General features: G+C 39.8%; 1 protein-coding gene across 1 annotated transcript in view; it reads right to left on the reverse strand.

Moving 5' to 3' along the window:
- cacna1db (calcium channel, voltage-dependent, L type, alpha 1D subunit, b) overlaps positions 1-15,893 on the reverse strand; it is a 325,356-nt gene that overhangs the window by 6,932 nt on the left and 302,531 nt on the right. The window contains exons 40-43 of the mRNA XM_051921058.1: positions 7,651-7,767; positions 5,831-6,213; positions 4,009-4,035; positions 3,350-3,490 (exon numbers count right to left, since the gene is read on the reverse strand). Coding sequence (XP_051777018.1) covers positions 3,350-3,490; positions 4,009-4,035; positions 5,831-6,213; positions 7,651-7,767 — 668 coding nt within the window. The remainder of the gene's footprint in view (positions 1-3,349; positions 3,491-4,008; positions 4,036-5,830; positions 6,214-7,650; positions 7,768-15,893) is intronic.

Below are 15,893 nucleotides of genomic sequence, written 5' to 3' on the forward strand. Positions count from 1 at the left end.
AAGGTGCAGTATGTTATCATGTTCAATAAAGATTGATGTGAAAATTCACAAATGTGCAAAACAATGCATACCCCGAAATAGGTAGATCTATAGTATTAAATACATCTCCAGCCATATAATCCCATAGTGACTTACAGGTACAAATAAATAAACATTTGAAAATCCATTGAGAAGTGTTCCCTATAGTCATGAACTTACTTTGGATGCTTTTCAGTGCCATATGCAGTATCCCCAATCTGCCACACTGCCAATCATGATAAACTCGATCTGCTCCATCCACTTTTGCCAGACACTTACAAGCTGTACCCTTCGCAGTTGCCACAGACACACAAATTGCACCAATACCAGTTGTCACAGTTCTGGAGCTGCCAACTCCAATGGCTTCAGCAGCTCCTTCAGGATGCGTTACTTCAATTCAGATGCCACTACACATTACGTCTTCCTTCCTCAATGCAAAGTTTCCTTGCAGAGTCCCTCCATTCTCATATCCTCGCTCAGAAAGTCAAAAAAGTTGAACTCTCTGCATCCATGTCTCATCACTGCACTCTTTCAAAGATACTACACATCTTGACTTTGACCAAGAAAACCTCTACAAACATTTTCATGCTCCTTTATGATCACTATCTCATTTTCTTTTTCCTTACACTCCTGCACTCAACCCTTCTCTACTTAAAACAATGGCTCTCAGCTGTTTCCTAATCATCACGCCATCAACAATGAACTTGTGTGATCTAATGCCTGTATGAGTAACAAGCTAAATCCCCCCACCCATATGTGCTAAAGAAACAATAAATTAACATCCTTAAAACATCTTGTGACACACCCCGTCATATACAATAATAACAAAAAAAAAAAGGAAAAAAAAACGCATCTCTGGTGACTCAAATTATGTTTTCCACTGAAAAAGAGATTTGACAAATTAAATTTTAAAATAATCCTGGAAAGAAACAGGTCAAAAAAGTTATTTAGTTATTTTTGTGTCTATTGTACAGATTTATTATTAGAAATATTATTGATATCTGCATCTATATGAGATATAGTTATGTTGCTCATATCTTTAAAACTGGTTTAAGCTCCCTTGATTGTAATAAAATTGGTGGTGAGTAGGTGGTTTGTTATTGGCCCCCAGCCCCTCAATGAATAAGTAAAATATATTTCCTAGAAGTACAGAATCTCACAGTGATACATGCAAGCTATCTGGGTAGGGTGTTCACTACTAGTGAGTGTAAGGAAGTGATAAATAAACTAACATGGAGTTCAGTTATATAATGCATTGTATGTATTGCAAATGAAGAGATGTTTTGAGAAATGGTGCTGTGTGCACTTAACGATGGTTAATGCCCATAGAATAGTTAACATACTAATTTTTCGAGGGAAAGGCAAACTAAAAGGCTACCGAACAATGAAAGACTGAGCAAAGTGGAGAGGAGGAATGATTCTACAAATTCATTAATTTTCAGTTTAATTTGCAGCGACCCACAGTCTGGGTCAAAAGGCAGGAACTAACAAAGGACAAGACGGTAGTCTATTATTGGGTATGCCCTCTCCAACTATTATGAGGTCAATGTTTTTCCCACCATAACCTGCATGTCTTTGGGATGTAGGAGGAACCCAGGGTAAACTCACACAGACACACGGTGAATGTGCAAGCAACATACAGGTCTTGTTCACGAGTGAGTGGAAAAGGGATGGTGAGACTAAGAGACAGATTGGCCAGTGAGTACAGTTATGCAGTCGCTACACTGATCCATTGTGATGAAGAAAGAGCTGAGTTAGAAGGCGATGCTGTTTAATTACCAGTCGATCAATGTCCCTACCCTCACCCATGGTCATGAGTTTCGGGTAACGACTGAAAGAATGAGACTAAGGATACAAGCAAACAAATTAAGCATTCTCCTCAGGGTGGTCGCTGAGCTCTCCCTTAGAGATAGGGTGAGAAGCATAGACATCTGTGAGAGGCTCTGAGTAGAGCCACTGACCCTCTGCATCGAGAGAAGCTAATTGATACAGATGCCTCCCGTACACCTCCCTAAGGAGTTTTTACAGACATAATGAACTGGGAGGAGATCCTATGAAAGACCCAGGGCTCTCTTGGAGGATGGCCTGGGAATGCCTTGGGATCCCACAGTATAAGATGGCAAGTGTGGTTGGAAAAAGGGACATATGAGCCTTGCTGCTAAGGCTGTTGTCCCACGACTCGGCTTCAGAGAAGTGTTGAAACATGAATGAAGGAATAAATGAACATACAGGCATTGTTTTGGCTGGTAACTGAACCCAGGAATCTAAAATTATTTGGTAGCAACACTACCACTAGTGTGGAATCTCTCAGGGTTTCGTCTCTCCATTTCATGTCCTTACATGGAGAGGCTGTCAGTAAACCCAGGGCCACCTAGTCAGAAGTGGATACATGTCCAGCTTCAGTAAAAGGAATTCCCTTCCTCAACTTGGCAAGCAGGCCTCTTGACCTCCACTGCAACACAGAGTGTATCATTCTACAATACATAGTGCTCTGCTCAATCTCTCTCTTAACCTCACTGTCCCTCCCTACAAACTCTAACCACATTATTTAATTTAAAACAGTGAAAGGAAGAAGTAACATTTGTGAAAGCTGTTATTATACAGGGCGTCCTCGGGTTACGACACAGTTCCGTTCCTACAACAGTGTTGTAACCCGAATTTTGGTGAAAGTCGAAACACACCCTAGCCTAAGTCACTTAACTATCCTAACACATTTGCAAAATCATAATCTAGAACATAAAAACACAACTAAGCCAAAGGAAAAGGACATAAATGCACTGTACACTGTACTGTAGTAACAGAAAAAAATGACAAAAAATGAGTGTAAAAAAATTCCTTACATTTTACTCCTTCTGATCTCATTACAATGTCTAATTTCACTTCCATCGTGATGGCTTTCCTCTTCTTCAAAGCACTACCACCTGAAGACTCTGACTGTCGTTTAGGAGCCATGATAAGGGCCAAAAAGTCGGCAAACAAGCAACACAAACGGAACACGTGTGCCGCGCGCAACTAAACTAGTTCGCCAATTCCCTCACCTTAAACGTTGTGTACTTGCCGCATGCAGCCAAACTAGTTTGCCACGTAGTCTGTAAGTATGATGCTAACGGCATAAGCCGAAACACTCGCGTCCCAATTTTTTAAAAAGTTTTTATGGGAGTGAGCGTTGTAAACTCGAAACGTTGTATGTTGAGACGTTGTAACCCGAGGACCCCCGGTACAGTAAATAATTCAAGGAAGACAAAGGTTACTCAGACGGAAGCTGATAAGAAACTATGCTCTTCTATACAGTCACCTCAACTGAATTTTGTACAAGTCACCATTTCCATACCTGTCTCCTGACGGCACATCATCAGGGTAATACTCCTCCCCGCTACAGTACTCCCCAGAGTAGCGGTCCTCATCATAGTGATCATCCAGCTGGGGTTCCTCACGCTGGATGGTGGGTAGCCTTCCATCTCCAGATTCTGATCTAAAGGCACAGTAAGTTAGTGATTATTTCTCCCTCACTTGTGGCCCATACTCTCTGTGCATGGCATGCAGTGACATGCAGAAGAACTCGCAGCTCAGGGAGACAAACAAGCAGATAGAAGCTCTGCCAGCAGGTAGAGCAGGAAGCACCAGCACCAGGTAGATATATTTATAGAACGGCTTTCGTGTTGCCATCTGCTAAACTAGAACATGCAGTCAAGACAAAGGGGTGTCTGGGTGGGTGAACACTGTGCCCCTTCTGCCCAACTTAACTTTTATTTACAAATTCACAACCACCCAAGCCTTATGAAGTCGACAAGAGACTGGGCAGTCACAGTGCCAAAGGAAGATCCCAATTTGCATAGGTTGTGAACAAGTTGGATCAAAAAAGGGGCACAAGTGTGCAACACCTTTCAGCAGGTGTACTTTCTTCTTTTTTTTTCTAGGTTTAAATTGAAGAATTCTCCCCTGATTACTAGACACAAGCCCTTCCAATGGCATGGACTAGAGCAAACATACCTAACATAGGTTTCATAGTAGCGGGTCCTATCCCAGAAAGCACAGAAATGGTTGAGAAAAAGCAGTTCAGTTAGAAAATTGAGGAAGGAAAATGAGAAGTCAAAGGTGCAATATATATATTTATATATATATATTTATTCAATGATATACAGTTATCCCATAAATATACAGTTGACTTGTCAATGGCATGAAGACTGAAGATGAACAGCTGAGAAATTAGAAAAGCAATGAACAAAAAGGTCAGTGATGTAAAATCTGTAAAATATTGATGACCATCCTTGCTGACAGGCTGTGACTCCTTGCCAAACACCTCAAAGTTGAAGTTGCTATCATAGCCTTCTGAAACCTGAGAGATGCACTATGAAAATGGAGCAGACCTTCCCTTCCTCATTCTCAAGACCAGGCCCCATGGGCTGTATAGCTAGGATGTCTGACCTGTGCAGAGTTAACCACTGGCACTTGTTGACATTGTAGCAAGACTAAAATTTGCTCAGGCTGCCCATAACTTAACTAATAACGTAGCACTCTGAACACTGAAAAGGCTCCCTTGTAGCACTTGGGTGGCAGAGCTTGATCCTGCACTCTGCCAACCCTGGTGGTAGTCTGAGGGTGCACCAATAGGCTATCATGGAGCATCAGAGGAGACACACATGGCCTGGGTCCGAACGACTCACTCCCAGTTACCTATACATCTAACAATTAAAAGAAAATGGTGGTTGAAAATAGATAAGAAAAAAAAAAACAATGTAAAGTGGAAGTCAAACCAAAAAAGAAGAAAATTAAAACCCAATGGCCTGGCCTTTCATCTCTCCATTATCAAAGTCTATCAGTTTTTACTGTGCCAGAATATACTAAATGTGATGGTTAGCTGAGGTGGTCTACATCAGTGATTCTCAATTTCACTCCTGGGGGACACAATTGGCAACAGCGTCTGCCTTTTATGGGAATTTGACCATAATTAAGTTTGTTTTGTTTCTTATGAGTTGATGTTTTTTTTTTTTTTTAGACATTATAAACAGGATATGTAAATTATTTAAAGGAAGAAGAAGAATTTAAGTCTGTCAGCTGGGTAACGATTCATTCTTTTTTACTGTTTTGTGCTTTTTGACTTTCTCTTCTTTATGAACTAGTATTTGTGAATAAGCACTCATTTGGTAATAGCGACAAAGCTGTATTTAGCATTCCGTGTTGTTTGTACAGGGGTCTGATAAGCTAATGAACTGTCAGTAACTGAATACAATTAAGAGAGCAAACTGCAAAGAAAAAGTGAAATAAAATGAAAATGAAAGAGAAGCATTGAGGCATATAGTAAAAAATACCAAGATTACTTATACAGTGTAACCTCATACTACTACACTTTTCTGAATGTAAAATAAGTGATGGGAGAAAAGGCAGATTATTACATATTGAGATCAATTAGATGTAAAATTATCCACTAATTCTGAAATTGGTTGGAACAAAAACTTTTTGCCACACTGGTCTACATGATCCTCAAAAGCAGGTGGTCCAGAAGGGATCTGGCCTCTACTATAGACATGATGCCACATGTGTCCCCAAACAATTACAGAGATGGGAAACAGCAGACAAAGACTAGACAGAGATATTTGTTACCGCACTACCTTCAGTGCAGTGCAGGGATCAGACAGAAGGCACGCAGCTAATCAAACCTAACCTTCTAGAACTGTCTGTAGGATACTTACACTGAATAATTAAAGCTCGTATTTTTGATACTGAATATTCTTTTTAAACGACTAGAAGGCACAGCTCCCTAAAACCTTCCATTAAAATCATCTATTTCCAATAAAAAGATGTTATCTCTTACCTCCTGGCGTGGGCCTTGCGGTGAGGGTCATAAGGTTCATTCCGCATGTATGGCGAGTGAGAAGAGTAGCCATTCGCAGAAGCGTGCTCATGGCTTCGGTGATAGAAGTGCTTTCCATTTGGAATTAGAGACATGTTGGCGTTGTTGAGGTTGGCATTGGTGGACTTTGGAGAAGATTTTATCACAGAATGGTGGTTATAATGATTGTGGAAGAGAGAGTTGCCCGTTTTCACAAACAGATTGTGTTTCTCTGAGTCATAGCTGCGATGACCTGAGGGAGTCTGGATTTGCAGAGGGCGTTGTGTGGCATTTGTCTGGTAAGATGAGTTCCTCCTGTCTCCATTGACATGGTTTACGTGGTTCCCAAAGAGGCCACCATTTCTCTGTAACATAGGAAAATGGGATCAAAAACGTGAATTATGCTGAAACTTCCCCAACACAGAAGCTGGCATTTGCAATGTACAGATGTAATTTTACCTGTAAACCTACAAATTCTGACCCTTACTTACTGGGCCCCTGAGGTTTCTGGAACATCGTGTGTCAATTATAAGTAAATAAATACACAGCAAATAACTGGCATTTGGGGCAGTCATATGTTGAGGAGGCTAACAGAGACAAATACGTCCACTGTTCATAAAGTGACAAATTTGAGTGGGCATCTCATCATAGCATAAAATACACTGAGGTGGCAGAGTTACAGATGCTAAGATTTGCATTGGGCATGACGAGGATGGACAAGATTAGAAATGAAGACATTGGAGGGTCTGCTCAGGTTGGGAGGCAAAGTCAGAGAGGCGAGATTGTGTTGGTTTGGATATGTGCAGAGGAGAGATGCTGGGTATATTGGGAGAAGGATGCTAAGGATAGAGCTACCAGGCAAGAGGAAATGAGGAAGGCCTAAGAGAAGGTTTATGGATGTGGTGAGAGAGAACATGCAGGTGATGGGTGTAACAGAACAAGATGACGAGGAGAGGAAGATGTGGAAATAGATGATCCACTGTGGCAACCCCTAATGGGAGCAGCTGAAAGAAAAAGAAGTGACTAAATGGTAGGGCTGGGGGATAATGGTAATTGGTCAAAATATTTGGGGGAGTGGTAATAGTTCCTATTAATAAAATCTACTCTGTTTATTACTCTATTTATACAATGCATCCATTGTACAAATCTGCTTTTTTATTGACAAAGGGGCACAACCTCACATGGCAAGGCAGGACCTAACTCTGCACCACACTCATGTTGACACCCCCACTCACTCATCCTTCTATCCATCCATTTACTGGACCTTCTTACTCCAATACAAGGGGATGGAGGAGATCCTTGAATCACTGGGTTTTAAGGCAGGATGCAACAGTAGAGATGGAACCAGCCAGCCCATTGCTGGTCACGCACTCATTCATACCTGACCAATTTGAAGTCACCTAAAGTACCCAGAGCAGAACGTACATAGACAGAGGAATAATGTGCAAAGTCCAAAGACAGAAACACTACACTAGGTAATAAAGTCCTGGTCCCTTGAATTGTGAGACAGCAGCAACACCAATTTTGCCAATTAGGAATTTCAAGTATAATAATTAATTTAGACACATTTTAGTAATTTAAAATGAGTATCTTTTTAATAATTAATATGCAATCCATATATGCATTTTACAGAACTATTAACAGGGTGAAGACAAGAATCTGGATGGGATGCAAAACCTTTGCACAGCACATTCATGAGGTAATTATTTAGTGTCTCTAATCTAGGAAGCTCCATAAGACTGTGCCTCTTCTAGCCAAAGAGAATACGAAGCCATGATGAAAGCCAAACACCAGGTACTTACTCTGTAGATTTCCTCTTCTTCATCAATATTGGCATCCATTGGGTCCTCATCTTGTAAGTCACATGAAATTGCTCGCCGAATCTCTGGCCCAATGTCATGCAGGGTCCGTAGACCTGCCTGTAATGATGAGAAAGATAAAAATGAGAAGGAAGTATGTGTTACAGAAAGGATGGACGATGGTTGGATGCTTATCACATGATAACCTCATTCATTCTGTTGACTGCACTATTTCATTAGAGGAGAGCTCCAAGCCTTTTCTTGTGCATTTCAAGAAAACAGCCATTCAATAAACTACAGAATCAGGAGGTCCTTTTATCCGTTCTGTGGTAGAAGCATCAAAGGATGAGGACTTAGGAGGCTGTGACACACCATGGTCGAGCCTTTCTGAAAGCCATGGCAGTGACTAAAGTCAAAACTGAATATAACATGCACTCATCTTGCAGGCAATGAAAATGGAGGATACAGAAGAACTACAGTGCCAGTGTTCTATACCATATTTAAAAATGAGGCTGGATGCATCTCCTATTTATATATATATATATATATATATATATATATATATATATATATATTTGCAGCTTGAGATCCACAAAGGGAGAAAAAATGAATCACGTATCATAAAGTAGTTTTTATTCCTGAGCTTTCAACCCCTGCCAGGGGACTTCATCAGAGGATAATGCTTAGACTTACAAGAATCAAAGGCAATATATAGCAAAACATTATGTGGAGGGGGCGGGGGTATTGGGTGTACAGTTTATTTATTATGTACATGTTCTTCTTAAGTTTACATATGCTGGATTTATGTCCAAGTGTCTGTTGATGGCGTTCTCATTTGACAGCCATAGGACAAACTTCAAAAAGAATCTCAACACGTATACAGGAACATCGCAATGCCGTCAGAAGAAAGGGCTCACTTTCATTGATCTACACGCATACTAAATCAACAGGACATACATTTAACTGGGACAATCTACAAGTTAAATTTAAGGCCAGTACTAAAAGTGCCAGAGAGCTGGCCGAATCTTGGCTATCAAATGAGAACGCCATCAACAGACACTTGGACATAAATCCAGCATATGCAAACTTAAGAAGAACATGTTCATAATAAATAAACTGTACACCCAATACCCCCCCCCCCCCCCATCACACTGACTTAGCCACCCCCGCCCCCTCCACATAATGTTTTGCTATATATTGCCTTTGATTCTTGTAAGTCTAAGCATTATCCTCTGATGAAGACCCCTGGCAGGGGTTGAAAGCTCAGGAATAAAAACTACTTTATGATACGTGATTCATTTTTTCTCCCTTTGTGGATCTCCAGCTGCAAATATGGAAACCGTATCACAGACCTTCTCTTCCATATATATATAAAATATATGTAGGTCCTGATCATGTGTGCAAGTCTTCTTGTTGAGAAATATGTCAGTTGCTGTAACTGCTGTTGCCAATTTAATTTCCATCAGACAGAAAAGCTGGGAGGCAGGTTAAGTAAGCAATTGAGGGGATCAGAAATGAGTCAAATGACAAATGCCTGTAATGCATAATGCCTGACTGGCACAATCATTTCTTATTATTCACAGTTTTCATGTTACCCACTAAAAGTGATGTCTGCCAAGTAAAGAACCGCATTTTATTTTTGTTGGAAATAAATCAAAGGTGCATCTGAGATTCCACTTCACCACCAGGGATTATTATGGGGCTAAGCACAATTCAGATCATTGGAGTACTCTACAGGTAAGGGGGCTCAACTCGCTTCCTGCAGTTAAACAGAAAGTATGGCTCCACACAGTCTTCAGGGAATGGGTATAACAAGCCCAACTTGCTTGTAAGTCACTGACACTGACCTCCAGCACCAGCCTTACAAATTTTTCTCCCATTTTGCCTTTGCCTTTTCTGAATGATGACCTAATAAGGGTTGATATCTAATTGTTACCACAAACTGGGGAAAGAGTTAATATCATGTGTGCCCTATTGTCTCAACCCAGCTGAGGAGCCAAGGGAGCCAAGTGCCTGCTGTAATTAGGCTGTCAAGAAGCAAGCAATTAGGTGGTGGCTTAGTGCAGCTGCTTTCACACGGGGAGCCTCTCATGAAAAAGATGAAAATCTTAATGTTGATGCTCATAAGTCTATTCACAGGCACATCCACACAGTTTCTGTAGCCACCTGTTTCTTGATTTTTGACTGATTAGTGGGAAATCAACCACAATTAAGCCAACTGCAGCAATATTCTTGCAATGGGGGGAGCAGCTTGGAGGATGGGGTAGGGAGGTTCTCAGATGGCCTAAATGATATTGTGCAGTGTGAGAAATCAGCTTCAATAGATGCATGACTATTAGAGTTTAGACAATCTGATGGTATTAACAGTCATCCTCCCAACCCCTCACTCTCTTGACCTCGGTATCATGAGTAAAATTCAATGACAGTTCATTCTTTTATCAGATGTAAATACAGGACACACTCATGTTCACACTCCCAGTTTGAAAAGCAATTAAGGCAACTATAAGATAACACTGCATGCATACCAGAAAGGCAAACAATATTGAAGATGACAAGATAAGGGACTGCAACAAGACACGTCAAGATTGAGGATTAGAGGAGCCACAACAGCAAGTTAGCAGTAAAAAAGGAAATGCCTCATCTTGTAAGAGTTGAATTTGAACCCTGGTCCAATGTGCACCTGGCATGTGTCTGACTCTCATATCCTTCTGAGCTTATTATGCTTAAAAGCTGACGCTGTTATTTTATTATTCACTATGATAAAATGTATTTCTTGTTATTTATATAACCCCTTAAGAGAAATGTTGTATTTATGGCATAACCATTTTTCTATAGTACTACGTTTCCTATTTATGTACCAAAGCTGGATCATAAAATGAATGAGGAAATTGTTCTTTACTAATTGAAAAACAAGATGTATGTGGCAAAGTTCACACATCTCCTAAAATGAAAAATATACATTCAAAAAGTCACGCACATCCTAAACAAACAGGACTATCAATCCAATTGTGGTCATCTAACATATCAACATCTGCCATGTCCTGTTAGCAACTAGGTGTAACCAATCATGTTAAAAGTTTTCTGAATTTGTAATGAATTCCTTTTAAAGAATAGTGACCTAATCAATGGATTGTATAAATATGGTGCAGAGGACACTTGCTTTGCAAAAAACACTGATATGATGCTTTTTGCCTCTTTGGAGATTTAGATAAAGAATAACAATTGACGCTTTCTCCTGCCTGTGTTTTATTGCTTAAATCGATGCATTCCAGTGGGGTGGGGGTTGTCTGTATTCATAATTTTCTTACACAGTTTCTGGTGCCTTAACGTGGGGTTCTGAGGTTCACCTGGTGAGAGGACCCACTCGGACCTGGAACCTCAAGAAGAAGAGGCCAGAAAATAGTTAGCGTCTGGTGGGACCAGATCCGGCAAACTTTAGGACTGGCCCGTTCCTGGTCCACTGCTGGGACCCAAGCCGCGTTGAGGAGATTATTAAGTTTATGATAGGGGTTTTTTCTCTGTCGGTCGTGCACAAGGGGGGGAATACTAAAAAAAAAAAAAAAACTCAGCTGAGTAAAAGAAGAATCCAGGCTCCTACCGGTGGTGAGATAGGACCGGTATCGGATTCAATCCCATGTCAGTGGTCAGATAGGGGTAAGGATCGGAGCTCCAGGAATATATATCTATATATTAAAAATAATAATAATAAAAAAAATGTATGTGTGTATAGAAATGAAGTTATGTTAAGCCGGCATTGTGTTAAATAAATAGGTAAATAAAATATACATATATATGTATGTATGTATGTATGTATGTATGTATATATATATATATATATATATATATATATATATATATATATATATATATATATTTGTATGTGTATATATATAGAGAGATATAAACAGGACAAGATAAGTATATGTGTGTTATGATTTAAGGGTGATATTCAAAGTCTGATGTGAAAGGAACGGTGTGTGACTTTGAAAAATGCCTTCTGGAATTAATATAGGTACCTAGGAATAACAACATCGAGTTAAATTTGATATTTGGATGTATTTAAAATAGGTGTTGGTTCCAATTAGACATGATCGGGATAATATAAATGGTGGGAAAAGGCTGAGATAACAGTTTAAAATAAACCTGGGTGGTGTGAAAGAGCGAGGGTATGCATTGCGGTTGGCCAACACGTATGTTTCAATAAAGAACGTTTACTGAGGATGGAGTAGGTAGGTGGAGTCTGAGAAGCGAGAATAAACTTACATTTTAACCTGTGATAATAATGGAATATATTTTTGCAGTTCAAGTAATGGTTCAAGGACTGTTGGTCATCAGTATAATAAAGGAAGGATAAGTTTACAGAATAATGTGAAAGAATGTAAACCAAAACAATGGCGAGTGCCTGACAGTTAGTAGAAGTGTGGTAAAGGAACTATACATACTAAGGTGATATGTTAACGCTGAGGGTTATTAGGTGGAGAAGTGTGGACTGGCCTGACAGCCAAGATCAGTGGTGAATATGTGCGATGTGTTGCTGTTCAAAATGGCAGCTGTTCGCGGAGGAGGCTTTACAAGGCTTTTGGGGGAGAGACGCGGACTTAGAAGTGATCACAGGAGTCTGGACTAGTCCCGCTTTGGGACCACTACAGCATACAAGGAAAATGAACTGTTGCCAGTGGAAAGAACTGTGTCGTTTATGATTACTGCTGATGTCTTCAAATAACTGTGCTTGTCTCAAATGTCCTCTCCATTCACAACATGCTTTATTCCTTGTCCCTCCTTATCCAGTTACCCTGCCTTAATATTCTTTTATATTTGACGGCGATTGTATTAGCTGTGGACCTGATCTTCTTTTCCAACCACTGCACTATGCTGGACATTTTTTTTTTTTACATCCTACAAAATGAGACTCTGCCCTTTCCAGATTTGCTCTGCTCTTCGGTTATATGACAAGCCTGCTCGGGTCTAGTTTTGCACGTCTCCTGGGGTAAAGAGTTACTTAGCTATAGTGGAAGGATTCAGGTATGTGGACAATGGGTTGTGCATGTTAGATTAGGAAAAGGGCAAGCTAAAGAATAAAACAAGACTCCCCGTTAAGGCTAAGTGTGCTCCAATGTACGTTTCAAGTCGGGGTATTTCAGAGAATATTGATTTTTCATCTGTGGCTGAATTCCCAAGTCCACCTGTTATACTGTCCAATAAATATGCCAATATTATATGTTATCAAGTTTGTTCGTTCTCAGCGTTATCTGCAGGACTTGCGGGAGGTGAAGGTTACACTTCGCTCCCAGGTCGCTTATTGCGCCGCATCCAGCAACCCTCCTGTCCTCCATTCCATCTGCAGTACAGTAAACCAGTTCTCTGTTACTGATCTCGCGTTTTCTCTTCTTTTCCATTGTTTTTTGACTTCTGATTTGAATTACAGTACTTCACTTTTCTTTCTTTAAGCGTGTCGAGTCCCTTTCGTTGCTGATATTGTAGTGTTTTATTTAGTATGTGGATGATCTGTTGCTTTGCTCTGACTTAAAGAAGAATTGCAAAAAAAAAAAACACTAAACCTTTACTTTTCTTTCAAGCACAAAATTGTCATAAAGTTTCCTGATCTAAATTCCAGCTGGTTACATAAAAGAGAAAACGGTTGTTTTCTGACTCTCGTATCGTGGCCGTAAGACTTGTGCTTCGTCCTGAAATTAAGCAACAGTTGCTACCTTTTCTCGGCAATGGGTCTTAAAAAACACTGACGTCGGCCCCTAGAATTGTATTAAACTGAATTTTCAAGTAATTGGCTGAAATGTGCACACAAAATTTAGAAATTTCTGAAATCAGTCTCTAGAGCTCTGGATTAATTCGAGTTACAATGAGTTTTGACTGTGTGTGATACTTGGTAAATGGAAAGGTCTCCAATTTTGCTCATAAAACCAATTGTACATGTACGAAACATCTTTCCTTCGAACTCTGATCACGTTCTAAGGAAAAGTGTTCTTTTAATAGTAATAAAATACAACAGAGACAATTTCTTTCGAGAATTAAAATATTATTGGTGTGTGCTGTGATGCTTTTAAGAAATATTGAATGTATATTGAGCTTGGATGAGTGCAAAACCGCTGTTAAGATAGGGAAGTATGGTGACACAGTGATTAGCACTGCTGCTCAACAACAGGAAATGAATGCTTGGGCTTATCTGCTTTGTGTGTGGAGAGAGATGTGAGTGCTTTCAATTGCAAAAGTTTAACTGTTTTTGAGTATGTTTTCCATTATGTTAAACAGGTTTTTGTGACTGCAGTGTATTAAACAACATTTGACTGAGTTTGGGAATATGGTTGAAGAGAATAAAATATATACCTTTAATTTTTTCTGGTGGTAATGCAGGCGTGCGCAATGGTAATATGCCTTTAATTTTCTCTGACAGTAATACTGGCTTGTATGTGGCTGTAATATGTGTCACTGTATTGTGTACCTTTAATTTCCTCTCGCAGTAATACTGGTTTGTATTTCCGTAAAACGCCTGTAACTTTCCCTGACAGTAATATCGCGCATCGCACCGTGCCCCGCGCATGCGCACTTCACCAGAGGACACACACACACGGACACCTGGACGCACACAGGGATTTCATTAAAGAGTATATATATATATATATATATATATATATATATATATATATATATATATATATATATAATATTGTTCAAATTGAGAGATCTCTGTATTCAAGTGGAAAATATGATTAAGTGCAATGGAAAAAAAACGTTTTAAAATAATGTGCACACTTCCTTTTCTATAAGTAAAAAAAAAAGGGTTTTTCCAGTAATTGCAAATTAAATTTAAAGTAAAACAAGACATATCCTCTAGGACAGGGGTAGGCAACGTCGGTCCTGGAGTGCCGCAGTATGTGCAGGTTTTTGTTCCAACCCAGTTCCTTAACGAGAACTCAATTATTGCTGATGAAGCACATATTGCTTAAGTGACATTTTGATGCTTCATTTTAGTGGTCTCGCTTGTTAAGGTTCTCCAACCTTAATTGCTTATTTCAATCTTAAACTGCTGCATTCAGTGTTTTAATTGCTCCTTATTAGCAATAAGATGTAAAAGACAAAGCAGCCAGCAGTTCTCCAGCTAGCTTTTTTCCAATTACATCTGTGTGTGTTCATCATGCACTGTTTGATTTAATAAAACACTTAATAGAAAAATGTGACAGACTGAAAATGATCTGTTTTAGGCTTCATATCATTTGGATGATATCCTTGGAAAGGAAAAAAATCTACGATATAAGAGCCTTACATTGCACAGACTAACAAGCCATAAAATTAAATAAGGTCTGAGATTGGCAATGATTGGTTTCTAATTAAGCAATTGGGTTGGAATGAAAACCTGTAGCCACTGCGGCTCACCAGGACCGACGTTGCCTACCCCTGCTCTAGGAGAATGAGGAAAGTGGTATTGAGCACTGGCTTTCAGTCTAGGCAGTGTTCCATATTAAGATATGCTGTAAAAAAGGGAGGTTAAAAGAATAAATAGATTAAAAAAAAAAGGGAATGTGGAGCTTAATTTATATCGTAATTTGAAACTATGCCCCTACTGCCAAGTGGTCTGCACAGGCTTCTAAACCTTTGCATTGACACGTGCGTGTCAATTGCGTAAGGGTGGAGATGTAACTACTGTATTAACGCAGACTCGTCCTATGTCATAATCATGGATTTTTTTTTGTGGAAAATGTGAGGGTACAAGACCAGTACTGGCTATCCATTTCAGCCCAATACTTTGGTGTATAATTTGTTTGATGCGATTATGGAGCCTAGCCAACTTACTGCAATAAAGTGGCAGATATATTCGAATAACTGAGATCTGGTGTGCCGCGGTATTATTCGGCCAAAGATGGCACTCGGAGGCCTGACACGCCAGTGACCGAAGTTTTTTTATTTACAGACCAGTGCAACACCCACAGATGTTCCGACTTGGAGATAAGAAGAATGATGATGGGATATGGCGCCACCTACAGACTTTTCAAAACTTTTTCTGCCCAAGTCTTCTTTTCTAGGATTTGTGAAGATTGCTCCTAGATTAAATTATGCTGATAAAGACAAAATGGTGTCACATGTGGAGAGCTTTTGGAGGACTCCAGAGTTCTCGCTTTATGCTGCAGCGTTCTGTCCGAAGTGTGTGGTGTGCATGAAACATAACATAGGAAAAGGACTGAAGGCCTCCAAAGAACACTGAAATGCGTGCACTCCCAACTAAAAGAGTCCTG

The sequence above is a fragment of the Erpetoichthys calabaricus genome, chromosome 18, assembly GCF_900747795.2.
Source record: "Erpetoichthys calabaricus chromosome 18, fErpCal1.3, whole genome shotgun sequence".
In the NCBI taxonomy this organism is placed as follows: domain Eukaryota; kingdom Metazoa; phylum Chordata; class Cladistia; order Polypteriformes; family Polypteridae; genus Erpetoichthys; species Erpetoichthys calabaricus.